General features: G+C 32.9%; 2 protein-coding genes across 2 annotated transcripts in view; one reads left to right on the top strand and one right to left on the bottom strand.

Annotated features, from left to right (window-relative positions):
• DNAJC14 (DnaJ heat shock protein family (Hsp40) member C14) overlaps positions 1-17725 on the top strand; it is a 1080043-nt gene that overhangs the window by 1020783 nt on the left and 41535 nt on the right. The window lies entirely within an intron of this gene.
• Positions 2614-3564, bottom strand: LOC126022144 (olfactory receptor 6C2-like). The gene has a single exon (XM_049782993.1). It carries the CDS (start codon positions 3562-3564, stop codon positions 2614-2616), a length of 951 nt encoding a protein of 316 aa, XP_049638950.1.

The following is a 17725-nucleotide window of genomic DNA, read 5'->3' as shown; positions in this document are numbered from 1 at the left end:
ATGTAATATATATATATAGATTATTTTACAGTCTCTTTTGTGGTATGATAAACAAAATATAATGTTATTACTTCAGTGGCACATTATACTATTAAACTGAGATTTAATTTTGTGCTAATAAAATATTATAATTCATAGTTGACCTTTGACTTTAATGAAATTAACTTGGAAGTGACTTTTTGAAAATTCAGTAGTTCACACCTAGAAGTATTCTAGTGCCATACAGTGTTGATGATACAAATCAATCCTTGAAACGTGAAAGTCATAGTCATATATATCTCATTAAGCTAAATACATTAGCATATATCAATTTTATTATTGTTGTTACTGAGTCATACCTAGCATACCCAGAGAAAGAGATTTAATTATTCTCTTTCTACTCAAGCATCACTCTGGCAGGAATTAGAGGACTATATGGGTTTTTTATGTTGACTGTTTTCACTTACAATTATATCCTTTAGTTATCAAATCAAATCAAATAATAAAGTAATACTTTATTAAAATACATAATTAGCAGTTTAATTTTCTTTCTTTGGAGAACATGTTGATTTTTAGTGTTAGATATTTTTATTTTTGTATTATTATTCCAAATTTTAAGAAGTGTTAAAATCATCATTACTTTAATAATTTATAACATATGTAAAATATTATAAATTTATAATTTTCATCATAGAAACTGAGAAACTTGTAGTTTTTAATACATAATATTACATAACTAAAATTCCAAATAGCATGCAAGGATGCAACTAACATGTTAGAAAATTTTCAGGAGACATATATACATAGATCAAATTTTTACAATTGTCACCTTAAATATTATTTTTAATCTTACTCAAATAAAAGTACAAACCTTTACTGAGTGTACATATTATCATACTACTATCTTTTTGTATGTTACACATTCTGAAAGAAAATACAAAAGCATCATTAATATCCATAAATGATTCAAAATTTCACTACCTTCCTAAAGTTAATTAAAGCAACTGTTGAGAGTCAAAATAAGCTATTTCAACTATATATATATTTCTTTTTTTTGTACTATATTCAGTAATGTTCATAAATTTTTCAGAATTCCTGCTCAGGGAAAAGGTGCTGGGTACTGAACTTGAAGTGACAGTGTGTAAGAGATATGATTATTTCCCCGAATTATATCTCCAGCCCAATTATTTGATTTTTACCTTATGTTTAGTCATTATTGTAGGCATAAAGGGTAGAGTTTAGCAGAAAACCACCAGTCAGCAGAATGGAAGTCCAGGTCTTTGTCACCCTATTGTATTTGATCCTTGACATTACATATGGTCCCAAAAGTAGTAATTACAAGAGTAATTCCTGAGTTCAGAGACAGGATTAATCTCTGAGCACTGTTAGGTATGGCCCACCAAGCAAAACAAAAGAAATAAAAGCAAAAATCCAGGTTTGAGACACAATGCATTGGATAGGGAGCTTGACATGCATGAAGCTAACCTGGATTAATTTGCTTGCATCTCATGTGGTCTCTTGAGCACTGCCATGAGTGATGTGTAAGACCCAGGAATAACCCTAAGTTTCATTGTATATGTTGTCCCAAAACAAAACAAAAAGTGAAAGATACAAGCTGCTGAGTGCAGACCACAATCTATAAGTAGAAAAATCATTGTCATTTTAGTCAATAAGCTATAAATCTTATTTAATCATATAAAATATAAATATCACAAATATTTCCAAGCAAATCATAGAAATCACTTTAAAATTGAAACAAAAATCATGGAAAAATGCAAATATTTTGGTCAAACTGAAAGCAAATGCTATAAGAAAATAAATGGCTATACATAAATTTTGAAATTAAGCATGCTGAAAAAAAGTAATACAATTGAAATGTAAACTATTTGATATAAAGTATATTTTAAGGGGCCACAGATATAGGGCCTCTGAACCAATAGTCCTATATGACCCTGAGGAATATAATTTGGAGTAATTTGTGGGTCTCTTGAGCACTGCATGGAAATCCCAAAAGAATAATATAAAATAAATTTAAAATTATAGAGTACTACATATATAAAAAAGTAAAAACTGAACTAAACAGGTAATTCTTTTTTTTTTGCTTAGAATATGTCCACAAAAATCTCCATATAAAAAAGTGAGCTAGTTTATAGGTACATTAATAAAACATTACTATAAAAATATTGATAGAGTTTTTTGAAAAAGAGCTTTTCTTCAAAATTGTTTTTGATAGTTAACAGTTTCTCTTCTTGTATAATTGTGAACATTTGTTTCTTTGTATTTACTCTATATGTATGCACATGAAAACAATTACAACAGATGTAAAATAGACATGAAATCATTTAGATAGAATTATACAGGTCAATATATGAGTAAATTATTACTGAGTCTTAAAATAACTTATATTTGAATGGTTTTGCTTTACAAAATCAGATAAACTAATTTACATGAAAGAGTGATTTTATCAAACTATTATCAAATACAGGAGGATGACAAATGGACAAAATATATTGTCAGAATCCTGAGCTCATTGTACACTTAATTCAACATGCTCTTTATTTCTTGAGAGCCTTAGTTATTCAGAGAGAGGTAACCCTGGGCCAACCCGGGTCAACTACATTTAAGGAAAGTTCCTTAACTCTTGTGATATCTCTGTGATCCCAAAAGTAATAATTTATTTACCAAGTCAGTTAAGGCTTGTTTTACTTGTTTGTTCCTCAAGGTATAAATAAATGGGTTTAACATGGGGGAGATGGAAGTAGCTAATAAGGACACTCCTTTATTAGTGGCCATTTTATCTTTAGGTGAAGTTTTGATGTAGATAAAGATACAGCTGCCATAAGTTATGGAAACCACTATAATGTGGGAGGAACAGGTGGAAAATGCTTTTTTCTTTTGCTGAGCTGAGGGGAACCCAAGAATAGTGTGAATTATACTCGCATAGGACCAAACCACAAATGCAAGTGTCACTAGTAGGATAAATGCACAACAGAAAAGAACCATCTTCTCCAAGAACTCTGTATCAGAGCACGATATCTTCAGGAGAGGATTAACATCACAAAAATAATGGTCAATTTCAGAGTCACAAAATTCCAGTGTCAGTCCAAATCCAAGTGGTGGGAACAAGAGCAACAGCGTAATTATCCAACAGCCAGAGATAAGTCTTTTGCAGACTGACTGATTCATGATAGTCACATAATGAAGGGGTTTGCAGATGGCTACATAACGATCATAAGACATAGTTGCCAGAAGAAAAAATTCGACTATTCCAAATAAGTATGTAAAAAATAGTTGGCATGCACAAGCATTATATGAAATGGTTCTGTCACCTGATACTATATTATATAAGAATCTAGGAATACAGAGAGATGTGAATGAGATTTCTAAGAAGGAAAAGTTTTGCAGAAAATAGTACATGGCGGTTTTAAGGTGAGAATCCACAAATGTGAGAATGATGATGATCAGGTTTCCACTAACGCTCAACATGTAGGTGATAAGTAGAAATATAAAAATAAAAATATTTAGCTGTGGATCTTCTGTTAGTCCCAAGAGGATGAATGTAGTTACTGGTGTGTTATTTCTCATTCCAGGTTTCTGACTTCTTGATCTACATGCAAAATGAAAGGAAGTCAGAGAATGATTAGGGAAAGAATACACTTTTATTTTTTTTTTGCTTGCCAATATCAGTTGAGTATATTTGATTTTATGATTTCCATATCTAATATAGTTTGGTAATGGTATTTAATTAGATTGATACCTGGTTTTAAATATTATAAATTAAACCTAAATTAGAATGTTTTACATGAGAATCAGATATAGAAGTATTTATAAATGCACAAATTTGCATATTTGATCAAGAATTTCTTTTCAGCATCTGAAAAGATAGTACTGCAGGCAAATAGCTTACCTTGCCTATGACCAATTCAGGTTAGACCCGTCACTACATTTAGTGCCCTAAATTTTGACTGGAGTGATCCCTTAGACAGCAATAGGAGTATACTGGGGATAACCTCATTTGAGAATGGTCACAGAGCACTGCTTTTAGTGTTTTCTTTAAAAATTGGAATGGGGGAATATAGAGACAATTCTACTTATGTTAAGGCCTTGCTCTTGGTCTTTTTTTAACACTGCTCCGGAAACTATATCCAGTTCTGGGGATTTGTCCAGGGTCACTTAAAAAAGAAAGTATTTCTCCTAACCCATGGTCAAGAGTGTAACATTAATAATTATACTTTAACATTTCTGCCATTGCGATAAAATTTTTTTATGTTATAAGGATACAATTTAATTATTTTATTATGAAATTAAAATAAATATTGTTATTGAATTATGATAATAATTTATATAGAAAATATCTATGGTTTGTAAACAACAGTTAATTTTTGCTTGTTGTTGTTTTTGGTCCATACTTGGGGGCATCAGGAGCTACTCCTACTCAGCTCAGAAATTTGATGGTGGTGTACAGGGGATCATAAAGGATCTATGGAATCAGACCCAGGTCAGCTGTAGGCAAGGCAAGCGACTTACCTTTTGCTTCAGTCTCACTCTATCATTTTTAAGATTATTCAGTAACAAGATTCCAAAATATCATGAGATCCTTTTCAACAATATAAAAATTTCCTTTACCTCTTCAATTATAAAAGACTTATTTACTGCACATAATTTTCTACAAGAGTAATGATAAAGGCATTAGAATTTTTCTTCTTTTCTTACAAATAAACATTCAGCTAAGTTTTATTGGTCTACCTGAAAAGTGTTTATGAATGGCTCATAACTCCTTGGGACACATATGATATAAATTTTTATCCATATCTTAAATAATTAAAATATTTATCATAACAATTAATATATATGCCATCCATTCACATAACATAACAGTCTCTCTAATATTTTCTGTGGGTCATGAAATACCTTGCCTTATTTTCTCTAACAGATATTTTTGTTCTCTGACATAGAGAGTTTAGAATATATCATGCATGAATAAATAAAATACTAATTATTGGGCAATTAAGTATATCACAGCTACTTATTATGGTTTATAATTCTTTGTTCTAAATAAAATATGTTCTATTTACTGGATTGGCATAGCATAATTAATGCTATTATTCATTATTTGATTATAATCATATATAACAATTGAGCAAATTATTTATTATGTATTAATAATTATATAATACATATTTTATGTTTTAAAAGACCATCTACTTTTTATTCAAAATAAAACCACAATTTCCTTCAACTTTTAATTTTCAGATTCATCGTACACTATGGCATGTCTTTTAAAGAAGTAAAAGTAAGAAAAAAATTAATTGGTGAGAAATCTTTGTTCCAATATGAGCCAATGATCACTTTTGTCCACACACCAAACTGACATTACAGAAGCTGATTTGTAGCTTTCTAAAGTACTGCTAACAGAGACCATTTTCATTAATATTATAATAACTACTAGTAGTATTAATGTTAATATAACTGTTGTATATATTTATAGTTAAAACAAGTTAGCCACTTTATTTTACCTTTTCTTTTCTTTTCTTTTCTTTTTTTTGTGGCTTTTTGGGTCACACCCGGCAGTGCTCAGGGGTTACTCCTGGCTCCATGCTCAGAAATTGCTCCTGGCAGGCACAGGGTACCATATGGGACGCCGGGATTCGAACTGTAGACCTTCTGCATGAAAGGCAAACACCTTACCTCCATGCTATCTCTCCGGCCCCGTTACCTTTTCTTTTAATTTGACATTGTACACTATACAACATGCCAAACTTCTTGCATCACCTCCTCATTCTTACTTTTGTGTGTGTGTATTTTTTGATTCACTCTCTATGAATTTCTTTCCCTTACTTATTTGATAATACTTCTCAGACTGTATCCCAATTCTACCTTACCTTTTTCTATTTGTTCTTAGCTAATATTCTCTAAACAGCATGTATTTAAGATTTTATATATTTAATATATGATCATTCTGATCAAATCTGTACTTAAAAGCTTCACATCTTGCTAAAATTTACATATTCATTAAGAGCTGCTATTTCCTTTATGACAATAATATACTGTAAATACCATTGATACCACTAAATTTCATTCCTTGTTTAGTGTATGTAAAAAAGGCATTTAGCTCTCTTTAAGCCTGATTGAAAGCTCAATGCTGCTTTGTTATTTGTTTCTATTTATGTGTCTTCATATTATTTTTTAAAATTTTGGTTTTGGGGATACACTAGGCTGCATTCAGGTTCTGTACTCAGAAAATATTCCTGGCAGGCTCATGGGAACTAGTTTTCAGTATGAAGCATGTGTGGTAGAATGGTTGGGAGTAGTAGGCAGTGAAGAGAAAATTACAATGGTAAAAAAATTCAACTGATTGTAGGGTGAAAGGGAAACAGAAGGAAGTGAATAGTGAAAGATTTGTGTCAACAAATTAAGTGCCTGTAACCAATTCAGGAATAAATTTGAACTTTACAGTGACAAAACTTAAAAAATATATAATAAAATTAGAGTGAAATTACCACAAAGGTAAATGTGTTTGGTTATCTTATTACTGATGATACCTTTTAGGACCATTGTTATAAAGTTAATGCATTTCACTTCTTAATGTATCCACTTTTCACAGTCATGTGAATTCCTTGTGCTTCAACATCATTTATAATTTTCTACTTCATATTTATTCTTTTTGAACTTGACCATTGCACCATTTAAACCACTCAATGTAAGTTCATCACTAACTTCACACTTGCTTTACTTACTTAATTTAATTCTGTCTTCATCAAGTCATGAAGTTTCATAGTGCCATACATAACTAAAGATTATATATCTCTTGTACCTCTCTTTTAAACTTTCACTTCTCCCTTTTCTTTCCCTGATTTCCCTTTGACACAACTATTTCTTTTATCATCTTAATGATTGTGATAATTCAGCTACCTGAAATCTTCTAGTCAATCTTCTCTTTCCTTGTTTTCTATCACAAATTCTCATAAATAAGATGGTTGAAATAGATTTATGATTCCAAAATTTGTATATGTAGAATAAATAATTACAGTGTTCTAACTTTAATACTCAATAACCTAGTCACATATAAAAATCTTAAAGAAAGAAAATCTACTTATGGTACTACATTTTGGAGTGTTTTGTTTGATTTGCTTAAGTCCACTACTGATTATATCCTGTTCAAAATCCAGGCTTATATCTTTTTATATTGTATTGATTAATTCAAACTTCCAAGGCAAAATACTAGTTAAATTATCTATTTATCTGTATCAAAAACAGAATGAATATTGATCAATGTTTATTATATTAAATACAAATTGATGCAATAGTATTATTTAAGGTATGTGGTGTATGCATATATTAATATAAATGCTTTACTGGCTGTTCATATGAAATTTAATTTTTAAATTTAAAATTAATAGCTTTTCACAAGTGTTTGTAATGGGTATCAAATAGCTTGTTAATACATTAACTTCTGTTCTCTATTACATTACTAATATACTTTGAGTGTCTATCATTCTGAAGTATGGCAAGTATATTGGCATACTTTTAAATATGTCTTTTGGGATCTCATTAAGCTTCTACAAGTGCCATCAGAATCATTTTATAATATTAGACATTTTATGCTACACTGTACTTATAGAGGAATGATATTTTGAAGTGTTTATCACCAAATTTAGCTTCATATTAGAAACAGCTCTAAAATCCTTGTTAAATCTCACAAATAGGCTGAGCTGAATTTATTGTAGAAACAGCTATGAAAATCGGCTATGAAAAATAGAGGATAACGAACATTTAATTTGTTTTAATATAAGTCAAGTAGTGTTGTTATAAAATGTATAAAAATACACATTAGGGGCCGGAGAGATAGCACAGTGGTAAGGTGTTTGCCTAGACGCAGAAGGACAGTGGTTCAAATCCCAGCATCCTATGTGGTCCTTTGAGCCTGCCAGGAGCGATTTCTGAGCATAGAGCCAGGAGTAACCCTTGAGCGCTGCCAGATGTGACCCAAAAACCAAAAATATATATATACACATTATGTTTGAGTAAACTGATAATTATGAATGAAGATAATATAATTTTATTAATCAGAGGATAAAATAGTTTGAAAAATGTATTCCTTAATGGTTTTAAACAAGGTTGTTATTCTGGAATACCTGTGTCAAATCATCCTGATATGGTGCCAAAAATAAATAAAAGGAAAATTTGGGGGTGTTTATTTCTCTTAACATATCAAACAGAAAAAAATATTGGTTTCATAAATTTACATAAAATGACTTAAATATAAGCATACAATTTCCTATTCTCAAGACTAACAGAAAATTATAATTTGTTTAACTAATTTGATTTTTTTCCCAAATATTTATAAATTCTGGGAGGAAATTACCATTTCTAGACTCTCAGACCTAATGATCTCTCACCTTATATATTTAATCACCATTATTTCTATTTTAAAGAGATTTTTTTCTGTTGTTTATTTTGTACATTTGTTACACCTGGCTGTGCTTCATGCTTATTCTTGATTCTGCCCTTTTGGGTCACTTATGGAAGAATTGGAGAATGATATACATTGGTTGGAATTGAATCCCTTCCACACTGTGTCATCTAAAAGATCCCTGTGAAATGTTTTGTATAAAGTATTAATTGAGATAGTTTTTCCAATATGAAATTTCTGCTACACTGTAGGTCAGAATTTTTAATCATTGCTCTTAAATTTGAAGGTAACACTTTTGTAGCCTCAAGTTTATTTCTTTAATGTTGCTTCGCTAAAAAGTATAGTCAATTTATTTTCTGCAGTTTCTCTAACTTATGCCCATGTTCACTTAGTCAGTTTCACCAGTAATAACTAGCTTGTTAAGTTTATAAGTGTTTCTTGCAATAATGCATGCAGAATTTTTTGGCAAATAGAACAAGTTAAATGTTGATTCCTTATTCTTTTCAATGATATTATTCTCTTTAATTTTATTTGATTTATTTTGAAACATATGCTATTTCTTTTGCACATTAAACAAAAGCCTCATATGTAGTGCATTTCATTTCCTGAAATATCTATATAGCAAGTGAATTTTAATGACTAGAAAAGATTGATGTCTGTTAGTAATAAAAGGCAAAGGCTATACATGTTTGTTAAGATGCACTAGGTAACCACATATCTTTTCAGGCATTACTGTGTAAAATTGATATAAGATGATAATTCTAATAGTTAACAAATAAATAAAAATGATCATTTTTCTTCATGTGAAAGTGTAGAAAAAATTTAATAGTAAGATGTGATTAACTAACTATACTTTGGTTCTTAGATACTTACAAATATTTATATCTTTTTTTTTTTTTTTTTTTTTTTTTTTTTTTTTTTTTTTTTTTGGTTTTTGGGCCACACCCGGTAACGCTCAGGGGTTATTCCTGGCTATGCGCTCAGAAGTCGCTCCTGGCTTGGGGGACCATATGGGACGCTGGGGGATCGAACCGCGGTCCGTCTCCTAGGCTAGCGCAGGTAAGGCGGGCACCTTACCTCCAGCGCCACCGCCCAGCCCCAAATATTTATATCTTGATAGTAAATTATTATATGCATATTTTCTTTTTAGTATGTTACCATTGATATTGATAAGAAAATTTTAACTGTGGTAATATGGTTACAGTTTATTCTAATTATATGATATAGGTTTAAACAAATTGTTGAAAATTACATTATAAATCGGATTTATTTTACAGATTCAGGAAAATAATCTGCTCCACTAACTTGAATATACACGAAAACATATTTAAGAAATACATATAGTGATACTGATGTTGTTATACAGAAAATATAAACAAGAAATGTTATAACTTTAATAATCTAAGCTGTAAAATACATATTGAATCTAATTAGTGTATATTCAAATAGTTCATTTGTTATTACTATTTTAACTCAGACCAAGGAACTAGAATGGTACATATATGCAATGATAATACAAAATTTAAGTATACTTACCCAAGGTATGGAAGATAATCCTGATAGTTTCAATACATTCATAAGTTTCCTTCCATTTTATGACACTATTCACTTGGTATTAATGTAATTACAGAATTTTTATTACTATTACCATAAAACATCACTACTAAAATCTATACAATTTTGATTTTAGGAAATTATTTCTAACTCAGTAGTAAAGTAAAATATTTCTTTAAAATGTGAAAAGTTTATGAACACTTTAAAAAGATATAAAAGAAATAGATATAATCTGATATTTCTAGACTAAAAAAGATGGTTTTTCATTTTATTTTTGAGGGTATGTGGGTATGCTTACTAGGGCTTAGGGATAACTTCTGATGGCCTTTAAATTGAACCTGGGTGGGTTGCATGCAAGGTATGTACCCTACTGCTGTAGTTACATAGCCCAAATATAGATTTTTAAAGTATAAATTAAATTGAACATTTGATTTCCACAGTATCTTAGGAAAAATATGGTCCCCTGTGAATAAATGTGTGGCCCTTTGTGACCAAAATACAGACGTGATTAATGAAACTAACAACTGAAATTTGGCAAGGTGTAACACAGGTGTCATTGGGAATTACATCTTTAGGGATAAAATGCAGTAACTTTCCTAGAAACTTTCCTAATGTTTAGCAGTCTGATGAAAAAACCATACATATGGAATCTTCTAGAACCAGATACCAAAGTATAAATAAGATATATATTTATTTTGTACAAAAAATTTAAGGGATATTCAATGTTAACAAGAACATATAGTTACTATTTTTCATATAAATAAATATAGATTTGATAGCTTAATAGGAGATAGTAGATTGCTATGTACATGACTGACATAGGTTTGATAGTTGACACCAGACACCGAATACTACATATGGTCTCCTGAGCCTATCTGAAGTGAATCTTGATTGCAGAGCCAGAAGTAATCACTGAGACACATCTAACTGTGGCCCTAAAATAACTAGAAGACATATATAGGTTAATTACATATCTTAGCTAGTTTTATAATGAGTGTGGCAATAAATTTGGGCTTAAGTATGTTCTTCTGAGTGAATGTCTTTATATCCTGGAAATATAATTTATGTTGTACATGTTTTAATTGATTTGCATATGTCGAACCATTCTTGAATCCCTAGTACAAATCCCACTTGATTAGGGTGTATGATTTTTCTAGGATGATGATTTCAATTAGCTAATGTATTTTTGTTTTTTTTGTTTGTTTTGGGCCACATCGGTGATGCTCAGGGGTTATACCTAGTTATGTGCTCAGAAATAGCTCCTGGCTTGGTTGTTAAAGTAAAGTGAACTCCTGAGAGTCATGGATATTAATAAAGGGAAATCCCAGTTACTGGGAATTCCATTAGAACACTGATCATCATGCTCTTATTACATAGTGTGCACAAACAAAAGGATACACCAATGGCAATCTAGGAATTGAAGAGTATAAATTACATTTTGAAGTACAATCCCTGGGTCCCGAAGGAGGGTACTGGAGATATGGTACACAATTTGCCAAAATATCCAGGAAGCCCATAGGAGAGAAAAATCTATTACCTAGGAGGCAGTTTATTTTATTGGCAGTCCTATTTTGGAGCCATTTAAAGACCCGATAATGATGAGGAATCTTTTGAGGTACAGAGAATGGACGTTCTAGAGATCTAAACCACCTTATTCCTTCACTTTCAAGCCCAAATCCTCTTCAGCCCTATTTGCCATCTCTTTGTGACATGAAACACTGTATACATCAATCACATTTGGTTCATGACCCTACCAGCATTTGGAGTTCAATAACCACAAATAGGGTAGGTTCTCTCCCCTAAAAATGGCTCTTGCTCACGTAAATCTGTTTTCAGAAGAGCAGCTTTGTTCTTCATTATTCACATACAGTGAGGGTAGAGTGATCAATGCTACCAGTAAGAGATGAGTGTACTACATCCAGGAATGCCCAGCCCAAATTTGATTATCCAAGGCTGGTCTCCTGCAGTGTTAGATTTAAAAGAGGGTTACACAGTCCCTATTTTCCATCAAAAAAAATAAGACAAAAGAAATATATTTGCTTTTACATTGTCAACAATTGTAGCATCAATACACAAATGAAGCACCACCCTTCACAAGGGGAATACTGTAAACAATGCATCAAAAAGCTACAGAAATCTATGGGGTGAGGATGGACCCCCAAGGGAAGGTGCTATCTTTGTGCTGGTTAATTATTTTTTTACTATTACCTTTGTGATTTCTGGCTTTGGGACCATTTCAACTAAATATCTATTGTCTGAACAAATGAGCCAGAATATTTTGTTAGAGCTAACCAAGATTGTTAATGTTTTTTATTCTGGTTATCTGAAGAGTTTATAATCAATGAATTGCTGGAATCTTGCCTAAACTGGTATAAGAATGTGATATCATTTTTATCTATTAATAATATTACAGTTAATTATGCGAGACCTATAACTGGGGAAATCTACTAAGATATATCCAAAGCATCCTGTTCATGTTTCATTGTCTCTGATTTAACAGGGATTAGGTAGGGGCATTTAAATTCACACAGGATTTTTGTGGGTGCATAGCGTATATTGTGTGAAAATATATAAGGCTATATTGTGTGAAAATAAATCATAAAAGACTTAAAACTTTTAAAATATGTCAACTCTGTGGCCCACTAACTGGTAATTAATATTTTAGGTTTTACAATAATTAAGTTAATATTCACTAAGTAGACAGCAATCATTAATAACTAAGATGTTCATTAAGTCTGACTGCTGGTGACTAGATGGAAAGATATTTGCTTTGAGACTATTATTTTGTTAAAAAATTTAGATCAGTATTTCTATATTATAAAATTCTGAGAATACATTTTGCTTTAGGTAATAAAATAAAAATATGAATATTCTGAGTGCATTACAATGTTGTAAGTAAGAGCATTATCTCCATGATTTAGATAATGAACTCTAATTTAGTATTTGTCATAGGCACTATCAAAACTGACAACTAAAAATAATCCTTAGTTGATTTTGCCAATCACTCTAAAACCTAAGCTATTCTCTGGACAAGTTCAGATATTTTCATCAGATTTGAAGCAATTGTTATGAAGAAACAAATTATTATTGTGGTGCTTAATCATAGATTTTGAAATTAAGGATGGTAAAATAAGTAATAAAATCAAAGGTAAGCTACTGGCAAAAGGCTGATTTTAAGAGAAAACAGGGCTACCACAAAGGTCACTGACCAACAAGCTTACACAACCTCCACTAGCATCAGTAGGATACCCATGGAATCTTATTATCACTTGGGAAAAAAGAAAATTACAATTAAACTATGCTTTTAAAAGAGCTATAGAGGGCGGGGCCAGAGTGGTGGTGCAGAGAGGTGCTAGCCTAGGATAAACCACAGTTCGATCCCTGGTGTCCCATATGATCTAAGCCAGGAGTGACTTCTGTGCACATAGCCAGGAATAACTTCTAAGCGTCAAAGGGTGGGGCCCCCAAAATAAATAAATAAACAAATAAATAAATAAAAGAGCTATAGAGGGAATATGTGAGAAAGTTATAGAGCAAGAAAATCAAAGTAGAAAAAAATAACAAAATAGGTATTTCTTCTTAGAGAATGCATCCAAAATATATAAAAAGGTTCATTCCAGTAAATGTTAATAAAACACTTCTATATAAAAGTTTAATTTAAGTTCTAGATGTTAGTGTTTACTTATAAATACTTTGATAGTTAAAATTGTTATATATAATTGGATGTATTTGCTTACTGCCTTTTACTTATTTCTCATTTAAATATTTACATAGAAAATAGACTGTAGATATAGAACATATATAATTTAAGTAGAAATTGGCATTCAATATATAAAAATAATATAATTGGTTTTCAAATAATTTTCATGTAATTTTTTTTTGATTTTCAAACTGGAGAAGCTAATATATATGGAAAAGTTTGACTTGATCACAATTGGTATAAAATGTAGTTAGATAACAAATGGAGGACTTATGTAAGGTAGAAATCCAAGCTTACTGCATTTAACTTAGCATGTTATTAAGTTGATAACAGTAGTTATTTAAGGGGATATTTTTCTGGGGGAAGCAAACACATATGTTCCCAGGGTTTCTGTTATCTCTGTGAACAGGATTCATTTCCAGCTGTATTTCTCCAGAACATGTTCGTTATCAAGAACTGAAACCTGGGCTCCCTGTGTGTGACACCAGGCGGGGAAAATCCGCGAAAGTACACCAGCCCAGTGGGGCTCAGCTGTAAAAGACTGTGAGTGTGACCTGTCTATGTCTGTCTACTGTCCTCTTGCGTGAAACTCTTGCGAGTGGGGCAAAAAGAGGCTCAGAGGAGCACGGCCGCGTAGCGAAGCGGAGCGGCTGTGCACTCTTTCTAAGGAAAGAACTCCATTGCAACAAGAAGGAAAAATCACACTAAGAACGGCGCTATATCACAGAAGCAAACATTTCTCTCTGGACTGTCTTCTCTGTTGCATGCTTGGGCCTAAGATTTGACCCAGTGTGAGGCTTCATCCACGGAGGACTCCCCTCCCTTAGAGGCAAGTCAGCCCACCCAGAAAGGGAGGAGCCAGAGGAGTGTGCTGCCTACATCATATAGACAATGAATACCACCACAACACGTAGAAAAACCCACAATACAAGTGTGACAATGGGGAAACAACGCAGGCCAGCATCAGACATAGAGAATGAAGATGACAATTCTGAGGACCAGATAATGACTGAACAACTAATCAACCTCTCAGATAAGGACTTTAGACTAGCAATATGGAAGGTGCTCAACAGACTCCAAGAAACCATGGATCGAGTTGAACAGAACACTAATAAGAACCAAGAAAATATGAAGGCAGAAATGACAAAACTCCAAACTGAAATAACATGTCAACTAACAGGACTGAAAAAGTCAGTAAACGAAGTGAATGACAAAATGGATAAGCTCTGGGACAGGGTATCAGAAGCTGAGAATAGACTTGGTGCTGTGGAAGATGAGATACATAACAATTCCATACAGCAGGAGAGATTGGACAAAAAACTTAAAGCAAATGAGCAGACAATGGAAAAATTAGTCAAAGAATGGGAACAGACGAAAATAGAAGTCTATGATAAGATCAACAGAAACAACTTAAGAATCATTGGAGTCCCAGAGACCCAGGAAGAAAATTTCCAGGAAGAATCAATGGTCAAGAACATCATTAAAGAGAAACTTCCAGAGCTAAAGAATATATGTGATCAAATCCTGCATGCCCGAAGAGTACCAACCAAAAGAGACCCCAGAAAAACCACCCCAAGACACATCCTAGTCACAATGACAAATCCCACAGATAGAGACAGAATTCTGAAAACAGCAAGATCAAAAGGGGAAATCATGTTCAAGCAAGCTTCCCTGAGATTTACAGCAGACCTGTCACCAGAAACGCTCAATGCCAGAAAGCAGTGGTGGGATATTGTGACAAGACTGAATGAAATGAATGCTTCACCCAGAATACTATACCCAGCAAAACTCACTTTCCGGTTTGATGGAAGAATACATGGTTTCACAGACAAAAAACAGCTCAGAAACTTCACAGACACAAAACCAGTCTTAAGAGAAAAACTGAAAGACCTAATCTAAGACAAGACTACCCAAAAGACACACCAAATTTTGAAATAAAGATGGCGTTAAATCCCAGGACAATTCTTTCTCTCAACGTCAATGGACTAAATGCACCAGTTAAGAGACACAGAGTGGCTAAATGGATCAAAAAACTCAATCCAACCTTCTGCTGCCTACAAGAAACGCACCTGAATAGTCAGAACAAACATAGACTCAAAATAAAAGGCTGGAGAAAAGTTATCCAAGCAAACAACACCCATAAAAAAGCTGGAGTGGCCATACTAATATCAGATAATGCAAACTTTATACTCAGGAAGGTTGTAAGGGACAAAGACGGACATTTTATATTAATCAAGGGGTACGTAGAGCAGGAAGAATTCACTCTCCTAAACATATATGCACCGAATGAGGGGCCAGCAAAATATTTAATACAACTGTTGACAAATCTGAAAAATAATATCAACAACAACACAATAATTGTGGGGGACCTTAACACGGCTTTGTCAACACTGGACAGGTCAACCAGACTGAAACCCAACAAGAATATACTAGACCTGAGGAGAGAAATGGAAGAAAGAGGCCTAGTGGATATATATAGGACACTCCATCCCCAGAAACCTGGATACACATTCTTCTCCAATGTACATGGGACATTCTCCAGGATAGACTACATGCTGGCACATAAAACATACCTCCATAAGATCAAGAGGATAGAAATTTTGCAGACTACCTTCGCTGACCACAAGGCTCTGAAATTATTTGTGAACTCCAAAGGGACTCAGAAGAAACACTTTAACACCTGGAAGTTAAACAGCCTCATGCTCAATAACCAGTGGGTCCGAGATGAAATCAAGGAGGAAATAAAAAGGTTCCTGGAAACAAATGACAATAAAGACACAAACTCTCAGAACTTATGGGACACAGCAAAAGCAGTACTGAGAGGAAAATTTATAGCTTTGCAAGCACACATCAGGAAGGAAGAAGGAGCTTACCTGAGTAGCTTAATGACACAACTAATAGAACTAGAAAATGCTCAACAAAAGGACCCAAGAATAGGAAGACAGAAGGAAATAACAAAGTTGAGAGCAGAAATCAACGAAGTGGAAACTCAAAAAACAATCCGAAAGATCAACGAAAGCAGAAGTTGGTTCTTTGAAAAAATAAACAAGATTGATAGACCACTGGCAAACCTAACAAAGAAAGAGAGAGAGAGAAACTTGATAACTCGTATCAGGAATGAAAAAGGAGAGATCACTACTGATATGACAGAGATTCAAAGGGTAATCAGAAACTACTTTGAAAAACTCTACGCCACTAAAAATGAGAACCTGGAAGAAATGGATAAATTCTTGGACTCTTATAATCTTCCACGGTTGAAGGAAGAGGATGTAGCATATCTAAACACCCCCATCACCATTGATGAAATTAAAACAGTAATCAAATGTCTGCCGAAAAACAAAAGCCCAGGTCCAGATGGATTCACTAATGAATTCTATCAAACTTTCCAAGAGGAACTACTGCCAATCTTGGCAAGACTCTTTCATGAAATTGAACAAACAGAAACACTTCCAAATAGCTTTTATGAAGCCAACATCACCTTGATACCTAAACCAGACAGAGACGCTACCAAAAAAGAAAATTACAGACCAATATCACTGATGAATGCAGATGCAAAGATCCTCAACAAAATCCTGGCAAATAGGATTCAATGCCTCGTTAAGAAGATCATCCACTACGATCAAGTAGGTTTCATCCCAGGAATGCAAGGCTGGTTTAACATCTGTAAATCTATCAACATAATACACAACATCAATAACAAGAAAAATAAAAACCACATGATCATATCAATAGATGCAGAGAAAGCATTTGATAAGGTCCAACACCCATTCTTGATCAAAACTCTCAGCAAGATGGGAATGGAGGGAACCTTTCTCAATATAGTGAAGGCCATCTACCACAAGCCAGTGGCAAATATGATCCTCAATGGAGAAAAACTGAAAGCCTTCCCTCTAAATTCTGGCACAAGACAAGGCTGTCCTCTCTCACCACTCCTATTCAACATAGCACTGGAAGTACTTGCTATAGCGATTAGGCAAGAAAAGGATATCAAGGGAATCCAGATAGGAAAGGAAGAAGTCAAGCTCTCACTGTTTGCAGATGACATGATACTCTACTTAGAAAACCCTAAAGACTCTATC

Source organism: Suncus etruscus, chromosome 11 (genome assembly GCF_024139225.1).
Source record: "Suncus etruscus isolate mSunEtr1 chromosome 11, mSunEtr1.pri.cur, whole genome shotgun sequence".
NCBI lineage: Eukaryota > Metazoa > Chordata > Mammalia > Eulipotyphla > Soricidae > Suncus > Suncus etruscus.
Note: the sequence above shows the minus strand (reverse complement) of the source record. Positions and strands in the feature narration are given on the sequence as shown.

Coding starts and splice junctions, on each gene's coding strand:
- LOC126022144 (XM_049782993.1), bottom strand. CDS start 3,564: ATGAGAAATAACACACCAGTAACTACATTCATCCTCTTGGGACTAACA.